The sequence below is a fragment of the Pteropus alecto genome, unplaced genomic scaffold (assembly GCF_000325575.1).
Source record: "Pteropus alecto unplaced genomic scaffold, ASM32557v1 scaffold311, whole genome shotgun sequence".
NCBI lineage: Eukaryota > Metazoa > Chordata > Mammalia > Chiroptera > Pteropodidae > Pteropus > Pteropus alecto.
In genome coordinates, this window is record NW_006431916.1 from 1,939,921 (window position 1) to 1,965,583 (window position 25,663).

Sequence of the window (25,663 nt, forward strand, 5' to 3'; positions counted from 1 at the left end):
TCTTAATTCCTAGCTTTGAGATGGATTTTTCTGTGCCTCAGTATTATTATTTTTTTTCTTCATATGTTTCTTTGTCTAGCTGTGTGACAGTAATAACACTACCATTCCACAGTACTATTTTGAGGCTGTAGAAAAGGATGCCTTTTAAGAAATGTCATCTTAAGGCCACAGGTGATAATACAGAAAGGGTAGAAATGACATTAAAATGTAACCTTAAAGTAATTTAAATAGAAACCTTTAAATTCGTTAATATTGTTCTTATATATTTGTTTTCCTGAACCTAAATTTTAAGGGTTTTAAATTCGTTAATACTGTTCTTATATATTTGTTTTCCTGAACCTTAATTTTAAGGGTGAGTAATTTTTAAAGGCATACTGAGATGACATATGACTTGAGGATGTTAAAAATAATTAGAAAAAAATGAACCATTAGTTAATTTATTACTTGATTTTTACCTAGTTAGCCTTTATGAATGATATATTCAAACTGTAAATTTTAAAGATTCACTCTACTCTTGAGATGACAGAATATGAATTTACTTGCTAGGTTCTGTGGTTGCAGGTTTTTTCCATACAATCCTTTAGTCTAACTAATAAATTAGTTGATGGTTTTTTTCTACTCTGATAAAGTTGGTTTTAGTTTTATATTTTTATTAAGTACTAGAAAATGATAAAACCTTTCTCATTTTCTTAGGTATTTAAGAAGAATATGTAGGCTTCTTATTTTTCTTTCATTTATTTAAAACGACTCATTCAAGGCTTCTTTTTTGGAAGAAAGTAGCTTTTATTATATGTGAGGGGGCAATCAAGAGCATATGGATATGAAAGAAAATAAACAGGAATCTAAAATTTATTTGAGCGCCTACTAAATGTTAGACTAAGCTTAAACTATTTCATTTAATCCTTATACAGCAATTTTATGAGACAGATAAAATTATTAACAGGGAAGAATTACCTTTATAGTTATATCTGTGTTGCTAATTCCTATCTCTAATCTAAAATAAGATAAAATGTAAATCTTTAAAATTAGACTGTTTATTCCAAATAATATTTTTAAGTATGTTATTATTGGTGTAGTATTTAAAACCTAGATTGATAAATACGGGAGGTGTGTTTCCTTATTGTAGGATAACCCTACTGTGGTAGTGGAAGATCTCAGGCTCTGCACAGTGAAACATTGTGAGGACATAGAACGACGGTTCTGCTTTGAGGTGGTCTCTCCAACAAAGTGAGTGGGCTTAAAGAATTTGAGAGTTGCTTTTGGATTTTTATAGTTTGTCTCAAAGAACTTTTCAGAGTAGAGAAAGATTTGTATTTCACTTGTGGTGATATGTGTTAAAGAGGAAAAAAGTATTTTAAAAGTACATTTCATTCATTAGTGACTACAGTTATTAGTCAGATATTTATATAACTTCTCCCCAGTATCATATTTTTAAAATTCCATAAAGATTGATGTGGCCACATGAATACTTTTAGCTATCATAAATACCGAAGTCATATATCAGTTCAAATTTTTTTGGTAAGCGTTGTGTTATATTTATACCCAAAGAAAATATGTGTTATTATGTTTATATGGTAAATTTAAAGGTTTTTTTTTTTTTTAATGTGCAGAAATGGGTGATTTCTTTCCAAATAGTTAACTTATTTCATTGGTACCTTAATTTTTTCCTGTGAATACACTCTGTCCTAAAGATAGATGAAATCAAACCTATCAACAGAAATTCATATTTTTTTGGTTAGAAAATTATTAAAAGGCGAAGTATACAAAAAGTAAACCTTATTATTTTTGGAGTTAATTTAGTGTCTGAGAAAACAATGTTATTTTCTTTTAGAAGTTGTATGCTTCAGGCAGATTCTGAAAAGCTGCGCCAGGCATGGATTAAAGCTGTTCAGACCAGTATTGCTACTGCTTATAGAGAGAAGGGTGATGAATCAGAGGTTAGTAAACAATACTGCAATACCAAATGATACATTGCTGAAATTTTTTAATTTTAGTTATAACATTGTATGATTATAACATTGACAAATAACTTTATATTAGTTTCAGGTGTACAACATAATGATTTGATAATTGTATATACTATGAAATGCTCACCACAATAAGTCTAGTTACCATCTGTCACCATAGGTAGTTACAAAAATTTTTTTTCTCATGATGAGACCTTTTAAGATTTACTCTCTTAGCAACAGCTTGCAAATAGTCACCACGCTGTACATTACATCCCCATGACTTATTTATTATATAAGTAGAAGTTTGTGCCTTTTGACCTCCTTCACCCATAATATTTTTTTATGAAGGATGATATTTTTGTAATTGAAGTGGGTTTTATTTTTAAAATCTAGATTCGATTCCTCTTTTGTTTACTTCTGACTTTACCTATCATTTTATTTCAATATTTCAATGTGTGTTTAATTTTCTGTTTATTATCTCAGATTGATTCTAAGGTATTCTGACACCCATTTTTCTCCCCCAAATATTTTATTATTTTAATTAATAATAAAATAATGAATGTGAAAGGTACTTAAAATTAAAACTGGGTAAAAAGTGAAAAAGGAAAGCTCAGATTGTCTCTTAGTTGAAATCTTCCTGGAGAAGATAAGCTTGGTCATAGTCTGGCTTCACCTTCTCAACAAGTTTACAAACTCTTGAGCAAGGCCATTAGTGAGTCTTGAGAAATGGAACTGACCCCCTCCTTCAACAGTGTCCTGAATATGAGGCATTTGTGAGTCTGTGCATGTCTAAAAATGTCTTTATTCCATCCTCACATTTGTTTGATAGTTTGGTTGGGTGTGGAATTTTTAAGTTGGAAGTAATTATTCTTAATTTTAACTGCATTGTTTTTCTAGCTTCCAGTGTTGGTGTTGGAGTCTTTTTTATTACTAATCTTTTGTAGTTTTCGTCTCCAATTTCCCTGTTTTGTTTTGTTTTGTTTTGTTTTTTCCTCCTGGAATTTCTAGACTGATCTTATGATTTTCTTATTTTTTTTGTGTGTGTGTTTTTGTTCTACCTTCTTGGAGATTTTCTCAGTTAATAATCTTCCAAACCTTCTATTGAACATTTTAGTTCTGGTAGCCCATATTTAATTTCCAGGAGTTCCTTTTCATTTGCTGAATGTTTATACAAGTAAACTTGTTTTTTCATGGATGCAGTTTTAGAGCTGAGGTTCTTAGACTTTACTGCACATTATGATAACAGAGGGAGTTTAAAAAAAAAAAATCCCAGTGCTGAAGTCCCACCACACAACAGTTGAATAGAGTTGGGACCCAGGCATCAACATTTTAAAAAGATTCCTAAGCGATTTCTGTGCATGCATTGTTGAGAACCATTGTGTTAGATGCTTTCCTTGGCTGTCTGGTAGTCTGTTCGGGATTACAAATTAAGAACTAAAAACCTATTTGGGAGCTCTTAGAATATAGTTAGGACTTTTTCGACTGTGAGCTTTGCTGAAGTCTGGACCATTTGTTGAGGAACAAGCAGAGTTAGGAACTTTAGAGTATTTTCAGCTGATGTGATTCCCTAGAGAACACTCACCTGTGTAGAGGTAAGGGTCAGGCTGGAAGCTTATTGCTGGGTGTCTCAGCATTCGTTGTGTATTTGTTCATTTGATCCTCTGCCTTCCACCTTTTAGGTAAATACCATACAGAGACTCTCTGTTTTATTTTACAAGAGAATAAACTTTCAGTTATTTGTGTTTATGAGAGCAGTCCCCTAATGGTGTGGAGTTCGGGAGGGGACCTTGGGATCTAACTGCTTTTTACACAATCACTCCTGCTACCTTCATCCCCACTTCCAGGGTTAGCTGGTATAAGTCCTTGAGCCCTTTGAATATTATGAGATGTAAGTTGAACTCTTAGCTTTTTCTTACTACCTTCCTTAGATTTGGCCATGGTCTGTTCAGTTACCATTCATCTACCCATTTTCGAGCTCTTGAGATTTTGTTGCCCTTATTTTCGTTACTGTCATCCCTATTCTGAGTAAATCTTTATTTTTTTAATTAAAAAATATTAAAATTTTCTTAAGTAGATTACAGATGTCATGACATTCCATAACTAATAGCAATTTCTTAATATCTTCTATCACCTCATCTATATTCACATGTTCTCAATTGTCCTAAAAATGTTTTTTACAACCTGTTGGACAAAGTAGGATCTTATCTATGACTGATCATTGCATGTGGTGGTTTTGTCCCTCAAGTCTTTCAATAAAGAACAACTCCTTTTTTTCATGACAGATCAGATTAGTTGTTCCTATAGAATTTCATTTTATAAGATTATATCATAGGTGATGTGTATACTTCATGTTGCAACAGGAGACATACAATATTTGGTTATCCAACCATTGCTAATATTAAGATCAGGCTTCTATGTGAAGATGAAGTGGACACATTGGGTTAGGGAGATGACAGTATGATCCCTTTATTGTAAAGTTACATTTCTTCCCTTGTTTCCAATCTGCTTTGTTACTTTGTGTGACAAATCTACTGCATGTTACTTTGACCCTGTAAAATCTATTCCTCCATAAACCATTCGTCAAATGGTTTTACAACTGCATGTGTTATTTCATTAGAAATTGCAAAATGATGATTGTCTAATTCTGTCAGTCCATCTACATTTATTAACTTGCATTCTTATGTGAAATATTGCTTTTTTTATCAACTGGAACTTATTAATTATGGTAGTAAAATGCTTAATTTTTTGCTTTAATTACCACATTTGGTTATTTTATTAGCTACCTTAAGTAGGAACAGATGTCTAATTTTTTTTGGGTATCATAAATTCATAGATTTTTGTAAATACAGCAGGTCCCAATTAATTACAATAATTATTACATCTTTGTCTAATAAGGGCTCTGGGTAATGCCTTTTAAAACATTCTCTAGTTTTTAGCAAAGTTTTGAGAAGAAACAAAATTAGGTATGTATCTAGATCATCTTGATGAAGAAGCTGGGTGTGTATCTAGATCATCTTGATGAAGAAGCTGGTGGCATTGCTGAATTACTTGGATTATGCAGAAAAATATACTAGAAATAATAGGGATTATGGGATAAATAGGGATAGGACTGACTTAAAAACCTGTGTAAGTTTGTAACTATAATACTTTCAGGAACTTCAGAATCTCAATAAAAATACTGGCACAGTTGGATTCCTAATGAATGAATACTACAGTGTAGATAAGACTTTAAAAACTGAAGATAGCTTTAATGGAAGGATACAGAAGGGTTGAGGCTACTCAGTTATGATGACAAAGACAATATACATAAGATCAAGGAGACTAATGCAATAAACTTCCAAGTCAGAGCACGTGACCAAAATGAGCCAAGAAAGGGCATGGATGTCATATTCAGTCATGTGTTCCTTGAAGTGGTTAGCTCAAGTTCTGCTGTATTAGTATACTTTGCTTTCAACTTCTCTAATTTGGTGTAACAGCATTCACTAATAGAGGAACATAGGGAATGAACCAAATGATTTCTGCATTATATTGACATCCTTTCCCTATGTGATAATTGCTTATGAGCTAATTCAAATTATTGAACATGTTCTAGTAAAACAGATTATACCTCTTTTAAAAATTTTTTGAAGTAATCTCAAACTTATAGAGAAGTTCCAATTATAGTACAAATAATTTTTTCCCTTGAACTGTTTCAGAGTAATTTGCTAACACGATGCCTCATCACCCATTATTTCTTTAGTGAGTACTTCCCACTGCCTAGGACTTTCTTCTATGTATGATGGTATGGCTATCAAAATTAAGAAATGAGCATTGATATATTATTATCATTTGATTCCCAAACATTATTAGGTTTTAACAGTTATTTTAGTAATGTTATTTGTGGCATAAAAGATCCAGTCCAGAAGCACAGGTAGCACTTAGTTGTTATGACTCTTCAGTTTCCTTTACTCAGAAATACTTTCTTAGTCTTACCTTGACCTTCTTGACCTTGACAGTTTTGAAGATTATAGACTATTTTGTAGATTGTCCTTCAGTGTGGGTTTGTCTGATGTTTACTCATGAGGGTTATATATCTTTGGCAGGAATATTATATAAATGATGCTGTGTTCTTCTCACTGTATCCTCTCAGGTGGCATTTGATTTTGATTTGTCCCATTATTGGTGATATTACCTTTGGTCATTTGATTAAGATGTTCTCTCCTAGACTTATTTACTGTAAAGTTACCATTGTAGGAAGTAAGTATTTTGTGGGGGAGATACTTTGAGACTATGTACATATTCTCATCCTTATCATGCTGTAATTTTTTTTATTATGTCAGTATAGGCCCCTATTCTATTCAATGTGTTATAATCCATTACTGTCATTATTTGTCTTGTTGCTAAAATTGACCCAAGTTTGGCCAGTAGAGCCCGGTCTTCTGTATCCTTTTGACATGTTCCCATCCATCTTTTGAGTTCTTCCTTATTTTCTAGCATGGTGAGATGTTTGGTTTCATCTTGTACTTTCTCTGCACCAGCTCTAAAATCAACAGTTTCTCTAAAGACTTGGTTCCTTTTGGTGGAGAATAGTTTTTAGAAACCAAGATAAAGGAATATATATATATGGATATACACATTTACATATGTATTTCTTTATATATCTACTTATGTTGAAAACCATTAGTGTTCCTGTTGGTATCTTTGTTTCTATTCTAATGCAGCAGATTTTGTTATAATTCTCTCCCTTTCCATATTCTCCTTTCTCAGCAATGAGAAATCTGGCTCCCATTTGTTTTTAACATGTTTGTTTATATGATTAGTCTCTTGTTTGGAACCAATATCCTTCCTCTATTGCCCCCTGCCCCCTCACCCCTCTCAGGCTCTGATACCTCACAGTTGTGACACTCCCACTCCACACTCCTCCCTCCTCACGCTCTCACTTTGTCCTTGCTAGGCTGTCTCCCCTATGCAGTTACCATCCTTGACCTGGTTGGGACCCAACAACCTTCATGGCGTCACTCTCATTTGAGGATATTCTCACTCAGCTCGGTCCTTTCTGGAATACCGTATACCATATCTCCATACTTTTTTTTCTTGCCTCACCTAACAGCTGTTGAATTGAGTTTTCAGGAAGGGCAAGGCAAGGGCCAAATTATATTTCTAATGATTCTATACTAAAATGCTGGCTTGTTAAAACTGAAATGTTTTTAAACCTAAATACTTTTAGACCATATCTTTAATTGCTTAGGATCCCCAAACTACATCTTTGTATTTGATCACTGTTGGTATAGACTTTGCATGTAAAAATTAGCTTTTTGCTTATCTGCCACCTTTTGCTTTTCTCCTGATTTCCTAATAGCCCATGAAATTTTAGATACTGTTCCACTGTTGATTCACTCTGTAATTAAAATAATGTAATTGATGTGTTCTTTAGTAAAAGACTGTACTCTTTGCAGTTATTCACTGCAGTAGTTGAAACAACTTGCTTGCAGTTCATTGAATACCTTGGAAAAACTTGGTATAAAATCATATTTTATTTTTGAGTTTTAATAGTCTCATGTTTATTCCCTTTGTCTCTTATCTTGCTTGTTAAATTAGCATTCCCTTTTCTCTTTGACCTCCTATCTTGTATATATACTCATTGTGTCAGAGATCTATAAAGATATATAGATATAGATACCACATATAGATTATAGATACCTATATATTCATCTCTATATCTATACATATAAATTATAGATATATAATATTCAATGTTTATATATTTCTCTGCACAAGACTAAAAGCCAATTAATAGAGGAAACTATATCTTTTCATTCTTAAATGTCTAATGCTTAGAACAGTGCCTAGTTTAGGCCAATATTAGGCCTTCAACTTACTGATTGGAAGCTTTTGTTTGGAGCATATAGTAGGCAACATGGTATTATAGTCTTTTTTTAACAAATAATTTTTAATTCTTTTAGAAACTGGATAAGAAATCATCTCCATCCACAGGAAGCCTGGATTCTGGAAATGAGTCAAAAGATAAATTATTGAAAGGAGAAAGTGCGCTGCAGCGTGTCCAATGTATTCCTGGCAATGCCAGCTGTTGTGACTGTGGTCTGGCAGACCCACGGTGGGCCAGCATCAACCTGGGCATCACCCTGTGTATTGAATGTTCTGGGATTCACCGGTGGGTAGGCCTTCCAGGGAGACAGACTTCTTTTGGATAAACACACATAGTAGACTATGATGTCCCATTGGTTAGAAGGCCTTACCACTAGCCTACTTTGACTGCCATTTGTATCTTTGTATCTTTTGTAACGTGGATAAAATTCTGGTTTGTGAAGAGCTTTTGAAGTCTTCGGTTCACCATTCATGATAAATCAGAAGATCTATCCTTCTTTATGTGTGGTGAAGGCTATATTAGAGACAATGTCTCATTAAAAGAGAAAAATAATTTGCATAGTATGCAAAGAGAGTAGAGACTGATACTTTTATATATTAACAAAGTCTTTTTTCTCCACTTAGGAGTCTTGGAGTTCACTTTTCAAAAGTACGTTCCTTAACTTTAGACACCTGGGAGCCTGAACTTTTAAAGGTAAAATAAATATTTGCCTAAAAATATTTCATATTTTCACATAAAGATTCAGGAATTTAGAGTCTTGGTTTACAAACATATGAGTTTCCTAATGCTAACAATAAACTAAATCGTCTTGGAATATATCTGAGGCTATTTTGACAAACCTGGTGTTTTCTCATTGTTTTAAAAATTGCTAAGTTTATGTAGCACTCTTAACTCCAAGTCAGTTTACTTTTTAAGGAAACCAGCATTCCTACATTTTTATGTTTCCTCAAAAAATAGCTTAGATTCTGTGCCTTAATTTTAATCTTTTATAATTATGTAAGTTCTTGGTAAAAATATAAGACATATTGCTATAATAAACTCCATAATGGATGGATATAGCATGTGGTTTTCATTGGGTTAATTTAGCATAAGACCATGTACAGATTTACATTTGTCAGGGTCGTTGTCATTAAACTAAGACATCCTTTATCCATGTGTAAGGATTCATATCTTTTTAAATGTTATAAATAATTTTAGATCACATCTGGGTTTCTGATAAGATTTACAGAACTCATAACAGTTAAAGTATGCTCCTTTTAATTCTCCCCATTTAGTTTAAAGGTTTTAGTATACTCTGCATTTATTTTGTCTGAAAATTGTGTTCTTAATGTGCTTATGTTTTTATTTCACTCCACTGGTAAAGTGGTAATCTTGTCAATTATGTAAAAGGCATTGTGGAATTATAGTATAAACATCTAAATGAAAATGATAAATAGGCTCCTAAGGTAGAACCCTATTTACATAGATTCTATTGTTATGAATTCAAAGGTGAAGAAAATGGGGGAACAGGGGTGGAAATCTAATTTCTGCATCAACTTTCGGTGTAGATCTGAAGTCAGTGGATTCAATTTAGAAAATTTGGTTGATACAGAACTGATACATTAAAAATGTATGACTGAAACGTTTATACACAATATTTTGAAATAATATATGAAGTACAAGGAGAAAATAGTTTACTTCAATTTTGAATTGTTTAAAACTTTACCCATCTGGCCTTAGGCCTCTTTTTAAATTTAATTTACCAGACATTGTGAGTAATATACAGCATCGAGCTAGCCATAGTGGAGGCACAGAGAACTAGTAGAAGATGGGAGAAGAGAAACCCTTTATTGTAGGAGTGGTAATCTTCTAGAAGCAGTATTCTGGTGGAGAATGGCAAAATGGTGATATTGCTCTCAGTCCTTAACTCATTTTGTTTTAACTTTAAACTTCTTTGTGGAATGAGCAGTTATAGAATATGCAAAAGGAATTAGTTAGCTGTACTTGCTTTAATGACTTATATAGTATTTTTAGGAATTTATAGCTTATTTTCTGTTTTCCTCCCAAACAGCTTATGTGTGAGTTGGGGAATGATGTTGTAAATCGAGTTTATGAAGCTAATTTGGGAAAAATGGGAATAAAGAAACCACAACCAGGACAAAGGTACTATTTCAGTTGTGTTGCTCCCCACCCCTGCCAATCAGGAATATAGCTATGATTTTATTTAACTATAATTGATATATAACACCGAGACAAACTGTTTAAAAGAAATCATTACTGCTTCTGTTAAAATGTGGCTCTCTTTCTTGGGTATGTCAATTAGATAATTATCTTTTATTGATCATATAATCTCCAGATGAGAGAGAATTTTAAAAATTAAAGTTCAATTTAGGAATGTAAAAATTCTTAGCAGTTAAAGTAGACCAAAGTTCTGTTAATGGCCAGTCTTTAAAAAAAGATAATCTGTTCATTGTTGTGTCCACGGATCAAGTTTCTACCATGTACAATGAATAATTTTACATTGTATGACTTAGTTCAGCAAATATTTGTTAATCACAGACTTTATACATGGCATTATGATGTCGAAGAATTAAAGGTGACAAGGTATCAGAGAGTACTTAATTGTGTTTGAAATTATACTTCCATTTTTATATATGGAGGCTCATTGAATGAAGTGGCTAAGAGTGCCTTCCAGGTACATAATTCCTTTTTGTCATTGATGTTGTTTTTAGTCTTTATGATTGTTTATTTTTAGCATTAAAATTTTATTTGCTGTAATCCTATGTTAGGAATTTATGTTTGACTAAATCCTTACGTATAATCAATACTATTTTAAAGTTACTGCTCTGTATACCAAAATCACTTAAATAAGGTTATTTTTTTGCTAAAGCATAGCTTTACGTGCTTTACTGTAGTCATTGAAAATATCCTATTTTAGCCAAGATCCAAGTATTTTAAAGGGATAGAAGTAAGAAAAGGTATAGAACAGACTTGTCATTTTATGATTGTATAATAAATCAAAAATTTTTAAAGTGACATCTTTTTCCCCCTTAAGTTAGGAATACCACATTGTTTTAAAGTAGTTGTCTTATGGAAAAGTATGACCATCAATAGTGACAGTTCAGTATGTGACATTATTATTGGAGTAAAAATGAAATTAAAGTTAATTTTTATAAAATTGTATAGTTTTCTTAGTAATGTTTTTCACTCTGTAAAGAGCAAAAGAGAGTATGTATAGAAATGAATGAGCACAGAAATTAAGAGAATAAGAAAGTGCCATGTTAATATGTGATTTTTCAGTTTATTATTATATTTCATTTGACTATGTAATTATAGTTCATTAAATATTTGGAAAGAAAATGTGTGATGTCACAAATTTGGTTTTAACTAGTATTACATTTACTGACTTTCTTTGAAATATTCAATATACAATGGCTTATTTTCAGTATTAGCTATGCTCACAGATTAAGCAGAATATCATTTTTATGTATACCAGACAGGAGAAAGAGGCATATATCAGAGCAAAATATGTGGAGAGGAAATTTGTGGATAAATATTCTATATCGTCATCACCTCCTGAGCAGGAAAAAAAGATTGTCTCCAAAAGTTGCGAAGAAAAGAGGCTGAGCATTTCTAAACTTGGGCCAAGTGACCAAGTCAGAGTATCTTCCCTAAGTTCAGGTATTACAGCTCACTTGTGCATATAAATATTTTCATAAACTGACATCACTTTCTTAATCTCTAAGTTAGTAGCCGTTGTAGATTTTTTTAAATGCTAAAAATCTGTTTCCTTCTACATATTGTAAGGAAAAATTGGATTTCTATATCTTTATAATAGTTAAGTTTAAATAGTGTCTTGGTAATTCACATTTCTAGGTAATGTGTATATTCTAAGGAATAAAAACTGCTTTAAATGCAAGGGGAAATGGGGATTATAACTCTATCATGGCAAAAAGCCCTAAATATCTAATTAACCACTTTATATCCTTCCTATTTTTTCCTCCTAAATTTTTCCCAATAACGTTTTTTCCTGCCCTTTTCCCTTCTTACGGCCTGCTTTGTGCTTTGCTAACTTGCATGTCCCCAGTGGTTGCTGTAAATAGCGACGAGGCCAGGCGGGAGTCTCTGTTCTGTCCTGATGAGCTAGATTCACTCTTCTCCTACTTTGATACTTCTTCAAAACTACGTAGTAGTAAGTACTACTCTTGTGGAGCATTCCAAGTCTGTGCCAGTGGTCATTGTGCGGTGTGGCCATTTCTCTAGATGTTACCCATTGTCTCAGAATTACACATTACTTGTAGTCACACAATAAAATAAGCTCTTTACTACTCCTTACATATAATGGGGTAATGAGATGTGTTACGACTCTGAAAATAAGTGTATTTTCAGGCTTTCCAATTGATTCATATTTTGATAAGCTAAGTGCTCGAAAGGATTAAAATTGTGTTAAATGTATTCTACTGGTGGTGGCTGAGTTTACATTGACATATCAGAGCTCATTTTAAAACCTCTTTGTGGGAGATTGTTTTCTTAATGGCGTGGACTTTAATCATTAGATGATTTTTCTTTAAAACAGTCAAAAGTAATGACAGTGGAATTCAGCAGAGCTCTGATGATGGAAGAGAGTCTTTACCCTCCACGGTGTCAGCCAATAGTTTATATGACCCTGGTGAGTTTCGGTCAAATTCAATGTTAATTGGTATTATTTGCTGAAAAATGCATGTGGTAAATGCCTAGTCTTGATTAAATAATTTCTAAAAGAAGTGGTTTGTCTTTTGGAAGGAACTAAGGGAGGAGTAATACAGTTAAATGAAAAGCAATTATTTCTGTTTCTGTTTGGAAATTCTCTCATAACCGTACATTCTTCTAAGCCTCATGATATGTGCAAAAAGTGCCTTGTCAATACCTAAGGATAATTTTTAATCCACATGAACTGTCTTATTACTCTTTATCTTTTTTTGTGGCTGTCTTTTTTTATTAGAAGAAAGAGTTCAGCAGCTCTTCCCCCATTAGATTTTTCTTCTCACTTGTGCTTTACTCCTATATTCTCTCCTTCAGGATTTCAGTGATTTTGGTCTCGAAGGCTACTCGGGGTAGTAAACATTCTTCAAATTATTCTAATTGCTTATACTGTAAATTGTGATGGTATTGGACCATCCTAGGAATAAAGTAAGATGTAGTCTGGTAGTAAAATTCTTCAGGGATTCGTACTGCCTATTCTGAGTCCTTAAACCCAGGTTTATAGGAATGAACCTAATTTTAACCTAGAACAGAGTAATTAATCTACTTGTTGGATACTGGGAAGACCACAAAGGCCTGGCATATCAATCGTTGTCCTTATAAAAGAAGAACGTTGATTGTTTGGGGCATGATTAATCACTAGAAATAAAATATCTTTGTGAAAATATTTCATCAGCTCATTTTGTTAAATTAGTGGTTTCTTATATCTCAACTTTCACATTGTGATACAATTAAGAGTTCATTTTTTTTTAAATTGTGGTAAGATGCACATAACATAAAATTTACCATTAACCATTTTAAGTGTACAGTTCAGTGGCATTAAGTCTGTTCACACTGTTGGAGTCACTGCTGTTGCTACTCTCCATCCACAGAACTCTCCATCTTACAAAACTAAAACTCCATGCCTGTGAAATAATAACTTCCTATTCTCTCCCTCCCCATCAAGAGCTCATGTTTATTGATGTCTTTGTGTTTACTTTTCAGAGGGAGAAAGGCAAGATTCTTCTGTGTTACTTGACTCTAAACATCTTAATCCAGGACTCCAGCTTTATAGGGCTTCATATGAAAAAAATCTTCCTAAAATGGCTGAGGCTTTGGCTCATGGTGCAGATGTGAACTGGGCTAATTCAGAGGAAAACAAAGCAACACCACTTATTCAAGCTGTATTAGGGGTATGGATTTGTACATTGACCTTTTCAGTGGTAGTAAAACAAAAAAAAATCACAATTCATTTGGAATATGGTTTAGCATTTCTGGCTTTAAGAGTTGAATTGGAAAATAGAAGCAGCAGCTAGTAGTGATTTCTGAGCATCCTTTTAATTGTGTAAGCTCAATTTTTTTTCTTAATTTGAGAGAATTCTGGTAATGAAAATGGTGCGTTTTGCTAGATCACAAACTGCAAATTGAATCCTGTTAGAAGTATTTCCTGGGAAGAAATAATAAAATTGATCATTTCTCTGTTTTTGCTAAGGGGGTATTTTCTATTCTGGAGAGAATGAAATAGAAATGCTATTAAAGTAAATACACTGTTTTAAATATAAATATGTTTGGTTTTTTGTACATTGTTATCTTCTTCTTTCCTCTAAGGGCTCTTTGGTGACATGCGAGTTTCTCCTACAGAATGGTGCTAATGTGAACCAAAGAGATGTACAAGGGCGGGGACCACTGCACCATGCCACTGTTTTAGGGCACACAGGGTAGGCTGGAATGCTTACATATTTAAGTAGATTTTACTTGAAAATATTGCTTTGAAATGTTTTGCTTTGAGATGGGTTGGAAAATAGAAGCAGCAGCTAGTAGTGATTTCTGAGCATCGCTTTGATTGTGTTCAAAGTTTTTTCTTGAAGTGAATTCTGGTAATGAAAGTAGTGTGGTTTGCTAGACTAAGGTTAAGGTCATTAGTTAGAGTTTGTAAAGGCATATTTTGCTATGACTTATATTGTCATGATGGAATTTGAAATTTTAAAAACCTCATTCAGAAAAAAAGCTATTACTTTTCAGATAAAAACATTGCAAAGGTTACTTTGAACTTGTCATTTATGTAGATGAATTGCAGTATTAAAACTGTTACTAAAGTTATGGTGACTTAAGTCTGCGTGTGTATTTGTGTATGTATGCATACATTATATACATAACACACGTTTTGGGAGAGTTTTGTAACTTTGGAGATTTTTGTTTTCCCACAGGGTAGCTAAAGTCAAATTCTGTAGTAAATTTTTAGTCTGTGCTCTTGATGTTGTGGCTTCTGGAGCAATACTTAGACTCATAGAACAATAAAGCCATGAAAATGGACTTTCTATTAAAGGGTATAAATGAAGTAAAAATGTCAGCCTTATGTTAAAAGTTTGCATCATAGGTGATTGTTCTTTAATAAAATATCTTGGGATATTCAATTCTTATTACCTCGACAAACAAGAAGCTGTTCTTTTTATATTTATAGCATCTTCTATTTTATCACAGCTTGTTTTCTTTCTATCAGCAAAGAGATTCAGTTCAATAAAACTTTTCGTAAAACAGTTCATAAAAACTTTTCTATACTTAAAAAATGATAATATTTAACTCATCTTTTGTATTTTTAAACAATCATAATTCTTCCCATTTTACTTCATAGACTCCATTTACTCATTCTTTTACATTTATTTTTTCACTTTTTTCAGTTTCTTCAAGTTACAATATTTGTGGAGTAGTGGAAGGATTACTTCCCACTCTGCTATTGTATTATCATTAATATATTATGATATTACCACTGCCATGGCTTCCTTCTTTCCCAGATAATGCCATTGAGTGATTTTGTTTTATTTAAGTTTATAGAATTTGTGTACATCTTTGTATGATATTCTTTATACATGTCACTATGCTATATAGCACCAGGTTAAATATGAAAATATCTCAAGATCTATAAAATGCTGATTATGGTAAATTTTTATTGTTACAAGTGTTCAATAAGTATTTGTAGAATGAATAAGAATTTCCTAATGAAAATATTATCTTTTAAAGTTAGGTAGCACTTTTTATTTTTTAAGATAAATACTAATTTCTTTCTTAATGGCAATATCTCAAAAATGCTATTTACTTAAACAGGCAGGTATGTTTATTCCTAAAACGAGGTGCCAATCAACATGCCACTGATGAAGAAGGAAAAGACCCTTTGAGTATAGCTGTGGAAGCAGCCAATGCTGATATAGTGACCTTGTAAGTGTTTTTTTTTTTTTTTTACTTGATTATTTCCCATACAATGTATTACTTGTACAGGGTTTTAACATAGAGTTTCCTGTTTGGGTGTGAACTTTAAACTTGGCTGGTTGTTTACCATTTTTGCTGTGTACTTCTCTAAGTTCATTAAATGTATTAAGCACTTTACATATATGAACTTATTTGGTATTCTTATTATTAGCTTCATTTTATAAGGAAGCCAAGCCACAGATAATTTGAAAAATGAGTAAGTGATGGAGCTAGCATTTGAAACCATGAATTCTAGCCCTAAAACCGATGCTCTTAGCCACCTCTGTTATATTGCATGACCAGTAGGAACAGAAAACCAGTCATTTCTTTAAAATGGATTCTTTAATTCTTTGTCCAGTACTGGGGTAGGGGTTAGATTGATATAATAATAGGCCATTATTCTACTACATCAAAAATTAGAGGATTATAAGGAGGGAGGACACCTACATTGATGTTAGTAACTTTTGCAGTTTCATTGCCTTTGGACAATAATTCTTAGGGATTGTTTGTACTTATTTTTTAAAGAATTATTCACATGAATACTCTATTTTTAAAGATAAAATAGTTGTTTTTGAATGTTTGAATACAATTTAATATGATCTGTTAAAGAAACTTGAGGTCTTAATTTGATTTTCATCTTAAAGTTATTTCTTACACTTGGAATTTAGAAATGTGATTTCACCGCATATTATTAATATGTAGGAAATCTCAAACATATGTTGTATGAAGTCACTTTTTTCATTCTGGGCTGAATGAAGCCCAGAATTGTTGATCCCGTTATATGAGTAGAGAGAGTTCAATCCACACTACTGAATCTCACTTACAAAGAGAAACTCCAATGACTGCCTTGAACTCCTGAGCTCCCACTGAGAATTCTTGACTTGCCATATATTACCCCTCCCTAATCCCTGTGAAATTAAAAAAAAAAAAAGAAAGAAAACCAGCATACTTTCTCTGTACTCAACTTCCTTTCCCCACTGGAGGGCTTACTGTTACTGTGGAGGCTATTGTAGAAAAATTTAGAACTATTAATCCATATAGATTAGAGAAAGATAATAATAGGTAGGCGTATTATAGAGAAACAAAACTTGGTCTTCTAGGGTTCCCAGGAATAGCCCTTCTTCCTCAAAGGTATCTGTTCCCAAATTATCAAAATTTTCTCATATTACTTTGTGTGAACACTTCAGTTTTTTTTTTTGAAAATAGGTGTCCTTTCTGAAAAGTCCATATACTAAAGGGAGAATTAAGGGAGATGGAAGGGATTTATGGTACTTGGAAGATAAGAAAAGCCCATATCAGATGCTGTAGTTGCCAGAGAGAGCATCTTAAAGGAGGGTGGTAGAGGTTTAGGAAGGTGATGTGTGTTTGGTGGCTTTAAGGACAGATGAGTAATACAAAGTGGAACACTTTCTTATTTCAAATGTTGCTTACAATTTGTTAAAAAATGAGAAGAAATTCTTGTCTTCTTAATCCAATGCCACATGTCTTCCTGCTGCCAAGATGAATAGCCCCAAAAGAGTATATAATCAATGTGGTAACCTTGGGAAAAATCTTGGTCACCTGTCGTGATTATAATGTTTGTATATCAAAATATATTACCAGTATTTAGAGATAACCCATAAGATTTATATGTTTGGAACTGCCTCACTTCAGAGTGAAGCAGAATGACCTTATGACAAGCTATTGCTTCCATACTATAGAAGTAATAATTTTAGCAGTTGCCATTAAAGTTTGATAGGTTGCAGTAGAAGCCAGGAATTCTCTGGAGTCTGGAGGAAGCAAGCTACTGGAAGTGCTGAAAGAATCCTGCTTAAACAGAGCTGAAATGCACTTGTTAGAAATCTTTTATTGTCTCTCTTGTGAGAATTGTATAAAGTAAAACACAGTTCTTTTTGTAGCTCAGATTGCTGGGTCTGATAAACTAAAAGCCTATTTGTTTTAGTGGAAAATATTGGTAAAAGAAAAAAATATATCAGTACATATTTTACCTGCTCATATAATTCACTAGCTTATGAATATTAATATTATATAGCTTCACCTAAAATCTTTTTGTTTTATTTTAGGTTACGTTTAGCAAGAATGAATGAAGAGATGCGGGAATCAGAAGGACCTTATGGACAGCCAGGTCAATATTCTACTAACAACCATACTGAAATGCAGTATAAGAAATGCATTCAGGAATTTATCAGTTTACAATTGGAGGACTCATAGTTCTTTAGCAAACTAACTTAGTACTATAGAGTTTTTATAACTTACTTGTAAGTTGTGAGTTGTTAGGTATGTACTGTACTTACTGAATTCTTGGGGGTGGCTAGCTCCTGGGCCTTTAAATATCTATAACTATTCCTATTATAGTACACATTTACTTGATGTATTTAACTCTAGCTGCTGACTTCTTTATCTGCTGTACAGATGTCTTCCACATACATTCCAGTGAAGTGAATGGAATGATAATGTATCTTTATATACATTTACAGCAGCACAATAGTCATTTTCTTTTTGAAATTCTCTTTAGCTGTCAAGTGAATATAACAAAATGGTTTTCTTTTTGTTATTCAGGGAATTCCTATAAATTGTGTTCAGGGAAAAAACAAGTCACCATGTATTTGGCATATAAAAAGTCAGTATGGAAAATAGCTAGAAAACGAAGAGTTTTGTACTGTGATCTAAACATGAGTTGAAAGTTTAAAAATAAAATTTACCAGTTAAGTACATAATGGGAGTGGAGTTAGTTTAAGAGGTAAAGGGAAAAGGTCTCATTTTACTTTATAGCTTTGCCTCAAGCAGTTGTACAATATCTATTGGATAAATGAAAATATTTTGCACAATATTTCATGAACCTGATGACAAAGTAGACTTATTCATAATAGAGAAATCTAACTCAGGATTAGCTCGTCTCATTTTGAGTAGTTTTCACCTTTAAGAAAAGGAAGAAATGTTAATCAAATTCCTCACTTTGATGAACATAACAAATAATTGGATCTTCATGAATTTGAGTATATGAATTACTAATTTATCTGTTTTAAATTCATATACATATTAGTAAAAGTTTTCTGGAATTTATGACTAAAATAATTGAGACCGTTCGGTATATTTGATTTTTTCAATGGATACTAACATATTATTTTCAAAGTGGCTTGATAATATCATCCATTCTTCCTGTTTAAATATGTTTTGAAATTTCTGTACTTTGTACTAGCTTCAACCATTTTTATTTTAACTGGATTAATATATAATTAATATCAATAAGGGGCCATTCTTTTCTCATGAGTATTAGCTACTCATGTTTGGTCTACTTTAATAGGAAACAAGTAAGCGCTTTGAGAATAGAGAAACTTCATCTAGATACTTCTAATCTAGGGTGTCCCACTTTAATCCTATGGATCAGACAGTATTACTGACTCATGATATACCAAGATGTCAGAGAGCTGATTAAGGGTGAAATCTCAGCATTAATTCTGAATTTCACCCATTTGTTTTAAACTTGAGTGTTAGATTTTAAATAAGTTATAATTTTGTAACAGATATACTTAAGTGATAGTATTAGTAGGCCATTTTTGAAGCCTTTGTGTTTAAGCACTTTAAAATAAAAATTATTCAAAGGCTGTGACCTGATATTTGTAACATAAGAGCGAACTTCAAGATTTTAAGTTAAACAAATTTTTTTCCCTGAAATTTTAAACGTAAATGTTTGGTCAGCTGCTCTTTCCTTAAGGTGTTTGCTGATGAAGTTACACACCCACCTGATTAGTCAGAAGGTCAGTGGTCGACTTTTCTCTGGAGATGGGAAGCTTGAAAGGACAGGGCCTCAATGTTCTTGCAACTTGTGGTTCCACCCAAATTGCTTGGGCTTCTGCCGCCATTTAGAAGCATTCAAATGTCTCTTTCATTGTCATTTTATGTATAAGTTTATGAGTATATACTTTCCTATTATCCATAGAAAAATAGATTTTTGCAATTTATTTGAATGAAAATTTGAAAAAAAGCCTCATTTTGAAAAACAAGCTTTCCTACCACTCTCAAATTTCAGTTTAGAGGTTAAAAAATGAATCAGAATTCTGGAAATGGTGTGTCAGTAGAATAAAATGAGATTTGATCTAGTTGAGGATCGTCTTGATAATAATTAGATTTTTAATTCATTTAGAGGGTCTCACATTGAAGCAGAACAGCTTTGTAACGTAACCCAGTGACGTGGTGAAACCGCGCAGCAGCTGCTCTCTGGCTGCTTTTCGTTTTGGAGTCTTTGGAGAGCAGACGTGTTCCTTAGGCAGGAGGTCTGCTCTTTTTCTCCCCTTTACCTATCACTATAAATTTTTCTCATAGATTTCGTTTCATTATTTTATCTAGATCTTTTGTTGTTGTTGTTTTGCCTAGCATAAGAAAGAAAACTTCAGAATTCTGGGTAATTTAAAAATGCAAGTATTTTCAATCTTTTGATAATGAAGAGCCATACTATTTAAAAGACTCAGCTATAACCTTTGGGAATCATGGACCTATTTCTAGGAAATCCCACTTCTGAATTTTGTATCTACAACCCTGACCTCAGACTCCCTATTTTTTTGCAAGGTGATGTTAAGAGCACACATTTCCTGAAGAGAAGATGTATTGCTCTTTATCAGTTTCTGCAACTCTTAGGAGGACTGGAGAGGGAAGGGGAGGCGCACTGAGTGAGAATCCATGCCCCGCTCCCAATTGTTGGGAACCAGTTTGGTGGTTTCCACAGTCTCTGGCTCTAGGATTCCTCTTAATTGTTGGCAGTTTCTCAGCCAGTGAAAATCACTGCTTTAGTGAACCACTACTAGCTATGTATGTGATTGTGTTGCTGGCAAAGGTTGATTGCTGATCTAATCAGTTATAAAAGTAGGCTGTAATCGACCCAAAAGGGGCAGGATCACCTGGAGTGGCCTCTCACATGCTGCCATCTCCTTGAGGGGAGTACATTTCTAGAGCAAAATTAGCCAAATCTGGGATCACCATAACTGCTGTTGCAGTGACGATTCAGAACACCAAAAATCAAAAAGTATTTTAAACTGTCAGTGGAAATAGTCCACATTTTAAAAACTCAGAAATGTCCAGGCACATAGAAAAGTTAACTTTCTGAAGAGAAATAGAATTTGATTAAGTAATTTAAAGGATATAATGTAGCATTACAAATATTGGGTAATTAGTTGTTTACCATTTATAGTACTGTTAAATGTGTTTCTATGAACATTCCAGGGCAACATATTCTAAGTTATTGTTCATGTATTCTAGTGTAGACAAGTTATATTTGCCTTGGGAAAAATGATAAATTATTAAAATCATATTTAAATTTTAAAGAATCGCATTGGAGTTCAGTTTGTGTTAACTAGATTAAATGTCTTAGTCACTACTGTTATTGTAATATTTGCTTTTTGAGCACATATTTTGAGGCCTAAGAAAGATATTATATTGATAGTCCATTAATTAATGTTTTGTTAGGAACTGAATGTTAACAAAAAGTTTGTGTGCGTGTGTGTGAAAGTGAGACTTCCTTCTGTATTGTATTAACTCCTTTCAAATGTATTCAGTAAGTGAAACCAATGATTAGTGCAGCACCAACACTTTCTTTCAAGGAAGTATTTAATTCAGTGAATAAAATATCATATAATTTTTTTTTGCATGGTACAATGGTTCTACTAAAATGTACTTGTGTAATAGGAACTAGATGATTTAAAAAGAAAAACTGGAAAACCATAAAAAGAAAAAAAAAATCCCACAGCTTGTTATACAAAATATGCATTGCTAATAGTAGAAGCCATATATTGCCATTGTACTGTTGTAATACTTAAGAATGCTCTTCTGGTGCTATCTGTAAACTATTTGGCATTAGTGTCTGCTAGATCTTTCTTCCTATTTCTTGAATGTATAAATGTGTGCCTTTTAAGTTACTTCTGGTGTTGAATGGTAAAATCAGTGTGGTATTTTTGTATTATAATCTGCACTTTACACTTTCTTGAAAAGTAAATTCCAGACTCTCCAGTTTAAATAGTATTTTAAAAATATTTATAATGTTTACAATAAATATTTTAAATATTTTAATTCAACATCTAAGAATAAGAAAAAATTTTAAATATTTTGTATGGTTTCTTAATTGATATTTAATGTTAGTCTCTTCTCAGTTTATTTTATACCTTTTAGAATGGCTAAAAATGGGAATAGATTGTACTTTGTCTTTTAATGTGGGAGTAAACTTAAGAAATCATGGGTATAATTGGATTGTCTTACCAGTTGTTCCAGCATATCAACCTTTATTTTTATTGTTTTGGTAACAATAATATGAGTTAGATGTTACTTTTAGCCAACCTTTTAAGATTCTCTTTTTACTGTATTTTTTCTTTTTAAAGTAGATCGATTGATTCAGGTCATGAGAAAATTTCCAGGGTTAAATGAAAACTATATAGAGATTTTAATAACTCGATTTTTACGTAGACTAAATATTAAAAGTATTAAAATTTTTTTATTGAAAATCTTGAGTTATGCTGTTAGACCTTTTTACTAGATCTTTATCCCCCTCCTCCAACTTTTTTCTAATTCTCTAGCTTTTGGTATGACATCTATTGCCTCAAAAATCTCGCTTTTCAAAAGCTGACAAAACTTACTGCACTATTAACAGCTGTAGCAAATGAATTTGTAATAAGATGGATGCAAGGTATATTATGGGAAATAATTATAAAACCATGTTGCAACAATAGTCGTGTAAGATAGTGTTTTACAGTCTCAATCTTGAAAACAACTATGCCAAGCTTCTGTATAAAGCTAATGTTTAATAGGAAGTATTCATGATGGATTATTGATCTTAAAAATAAGATATTTCTTTATACAGATCCTTTGAGGAATAATCTGTATTTGTGTACATATTTAGTTTCTCATGGCAAGAAATATAGTATTCAATCTGCTATAGTATCAATATCTATAATCTACTTCTCTACAAGCATATTTGTATATACATACATGAGTTTATTATTCTATTTTAACAGATGTCTTTGGTATTTATTCTCATTTTGTCATAGCATTCTTGCTCATATGACCTACAGTAAACAAAAACCTTCTAACTAAATGTGAAATTATGATTTTATAGTCATTTTCTAGGCTTAATCATTTCATCAATTTAGTAAACAGTGGATTTAGGTACATTAGTTTTAGTTAAGCATTAAAATTTTTCACATGCTATTTAAATTAAAATGCCTTTTAATTAAAAGATAATATTAAAATAGGCTTTTCTCTCACCTGATTATCAGTTTTGTCTTGTTAATAACTTGCATCCATCAGAAATATTTAGTATTTGTTTTTGGTCTTTCCTTTTGGTCTTGATCAAGTGAAGTATTTATTTAAAGAATGCCTTGTTTACTATACCTCACTTAGAATGACTTTTATTTCTCATGTGTTAATAAATGTGTTTCTTTACATTGCTTTAAAACACTTGCATCTTTGCTCTTTTCTAACTCTGAACTTTCCTCTGTGGCTGCATCTGAGGTGCTTTTTTCAGGTATAGTTTTTATTTTTTTCATTCACTATATACTTTTCCAGCATTTATATTTAGTTCACCTTTTTTTCTTCCAAAAACGTTCATCTGAACAAAATTTTAATGTAATGAATTATAAAATAGTTACTAGTCATAAAAATGAATGTTTATTAATACTTTCATCGTATAAATTTTAAAAGTTTCCTTATTTTACTTTCATGCAGGTGATGAAACTTATCAGGACATATTTCGTGATTTTTCCCAAATGGCATCCAATAATCCAGAGAAACTAAATCGTTTCCAGCAAGATTCACAGAAATTCTGAATTTTTTTAAGAAGGGGAAAATATTAAAGCTGGTGACTCCCTAGTGTGTAGGTCTGAAAACTCACAAACTTTTAGTGCTTTAAATCTACTTACTTAATTTTAGTAGCTATTGAGTGGTTTGGAAAAAAGGTACCCATTCATTGATATTTTTATTAAGTAAAACATAGGGCTTTAGTAGTGGGAAGAGGAACCTATGTGAGGACCTCTTTTATTAAAGAAAAAAAAAAGCCTGTTTAAAGGGCTATTTTTTAAATAAAAGTTGAATCTAGACTGAAGCCATCTTTAGATTATAAGACGCTAAGTGTGTAGACACAATCTCTTTTTTTGCAAGTAGGCGGTATTGATTTTTTTTTTTCTATGCATCATGCCCAGGATCATTCAGTTAAGCATGTCTGCATCAAATGGGAGCAACTGTTCTGCCTGCCTTGAGAATATGTCATTTCTTTTAGTTTCCCTGATGATTCTTAGTGGTTCTGAAATTGTGTTTTGTTTTGTTTTGGTAGATTAGCTGTCATACACACAATATATAATTCAATTATTAGAACTAGAGAATATATTTCCCCACTTGCTCATAAATGCAGTTATATTCGTTAGATGTCTGGTTATTGTCCAGTACTTTAACATTGTGAACATACATATAAATGGTTGTACAGGTAGACATAACTCAGTCTTTTAGATTTATTTCATTTTATGAAGCAAAAAGAAGCCCTTTAAAATTTCTTTTAAATCACCAAAAGGAGCTCAGTTATAGAAGTTGTAATTCTTCATTGTTGGGTTGATTTCCTAAAACCTTGACAAATCTATTGACATAATAAAACTGTTTCAAAGGTTATTTGAATGTCGCAAAATTATGCTTTCATCAGATAGTAACTTTCACCAGAAAAGCTGATTTATTAAATAACATAGAGCATTTTTATATTTGAAATTTGTCCTTTTCAAGATACATTTTTGCTATTGCTCTTAGTGAAAGAATAATCTCTGTAAAAGGAGGAAAAACCTCATGTTTTTATTAGCTTTTGCTAAAATATATAGCAATAATTGCTTTTTAATTTTTCCAACATCTATCCTGTGTACTTATTGTACACAGTATACATTCTTTAAAATTATAGCATCCTTATAGCTTTAGTATTTAGTTATGTGAATCACAGACCCTTGAATTCCAAAATATTATGGGTATACTAATTTGCCATGTATGTGCTACAAATTAATCTGGTTCTATCTTTGGTTGACATATCTTGTCAGGAGTATAAACTAAATTTAGTAATTTGCCTTACAGTTTCTTTCTAATATTGTCAACAATTAAATTTAATCTTCTTTTGTAAGTTACATGTATTGTTGATAGTTTCTAAATAAGAGGTTTTTAAACTTGGGTTATCAATAAGTAGAGAAATGATATTTAATTGGGTAAATAATACATTTTCTAACACCCTCCCCCCAATAACTAGAGTTTTATAAGCTAATTGACCATCAAAACGGAATCTGACTAAATGAGAATTATACTAAAATAAACGTATATCACAGAAAAGATTCCATATTTGTTAGTCCAAACTGCATGCATATAATGCTTATTTACTAATAATCACTGCATATTAGATAAGGATAAAAACTATTTATGAATTATTTCTAAGGAAATGCTAACTTCCAAAGCCTTATATTGTAATTAAAATAATGACAGGAACATTAAATCTTTCCTGTTTCATCTCAGAGTCACAGATCATTTGACTTGACAAAAGTCTGATTTATAACATTTTTATTAGAGTGTACTTTGAAATTAACTTTTTGAAAAGTTCAAGGATAAGAAAATATGTTGAAAACAAACAAAACAGAAAGAAAATAAGAGAGAGTCTCACTTTCCTTTGTAGTGCCTATTCCTGTTTTAATCCTAGGACTTCACTTCTAAAGCTCCTAACCTTTATAAGAGGAAGCCTAGGCAATTTTCCTTTTGGATCCAGCTCTGGGTGCTTCAGAAAAACCTCTGGGATCTCTGGTTGTGAAGCAATTCTTTTTATGACACTCTTACCTCTTGTGGCTTGAGTCATGAGTTGATAGTGTGGCAGTAATTAGTGTCTACTTAAATTTAGTGGTTAGAGATGTATTTG

The 25,663-nt window shown here is 32.2% G+C and overlaps 1 protein-coding gene across 2 annotated transcripts in view; it reads left to right on the forward strand.

Annotated features, from left to right (window-relative positions):
• The window catches only part of ACAP2 (ArfGAP with coiled-coil, ankyrin repeat and PH domains 2), a 125,775-nt gene extending 100,722 nt beyond the window's left edge, over positions 1-25,053 (forward strand). For both annotated transcript variants that reach the window (XM_015600309.2, XM_006906162.3), the window contains 12 exons: positions 1,127-1,227; positions 1,832-1,937; positions 7,892-8,100; positions 8,439-8,508; positions 9,866-9,957; positions 11,291-11,475; positions 12,371-12,463; positions 13,519-13,706; positions 14,122-14,231; positions 15,616-15,726; positions 17,820-17,881; positions 23,464-25,053. In XM_015600309.2, the coding sequence (XP_015455795.1) occupies positions 1,127-1,227; positions 1,832-1,937; positions 7,892-8,100; positions 8,439-8,508; positions 9,866-9,957; positions 11,291-11,475; positions 12,371-12,463; positions 13,519-13,706; positions 14,122-14,231; positions 15,616-15,726; positions 17,820-17,881; positions 23,464-23,564 (1,428 nt within the window). In that variant the 3' untranslated portion in view covers positions 23,565-25,053. The remainder of the gene's footprint in view (positions 1-1,126; positions 1,228-1,831; positions 1,938-7,891; positions 8,101-8,438; positions 8,509-9,865; positions 9,958-11,290; positions 11,476-12,370; positions 12,464-13,518; positions 13,707-14,121; positions 14,232-15,615; positions 15,727-17,819; positions 17,882-23,463) is intronic.
• Positions 25,054-25,663: the final 610 nt, after the last annotated feature.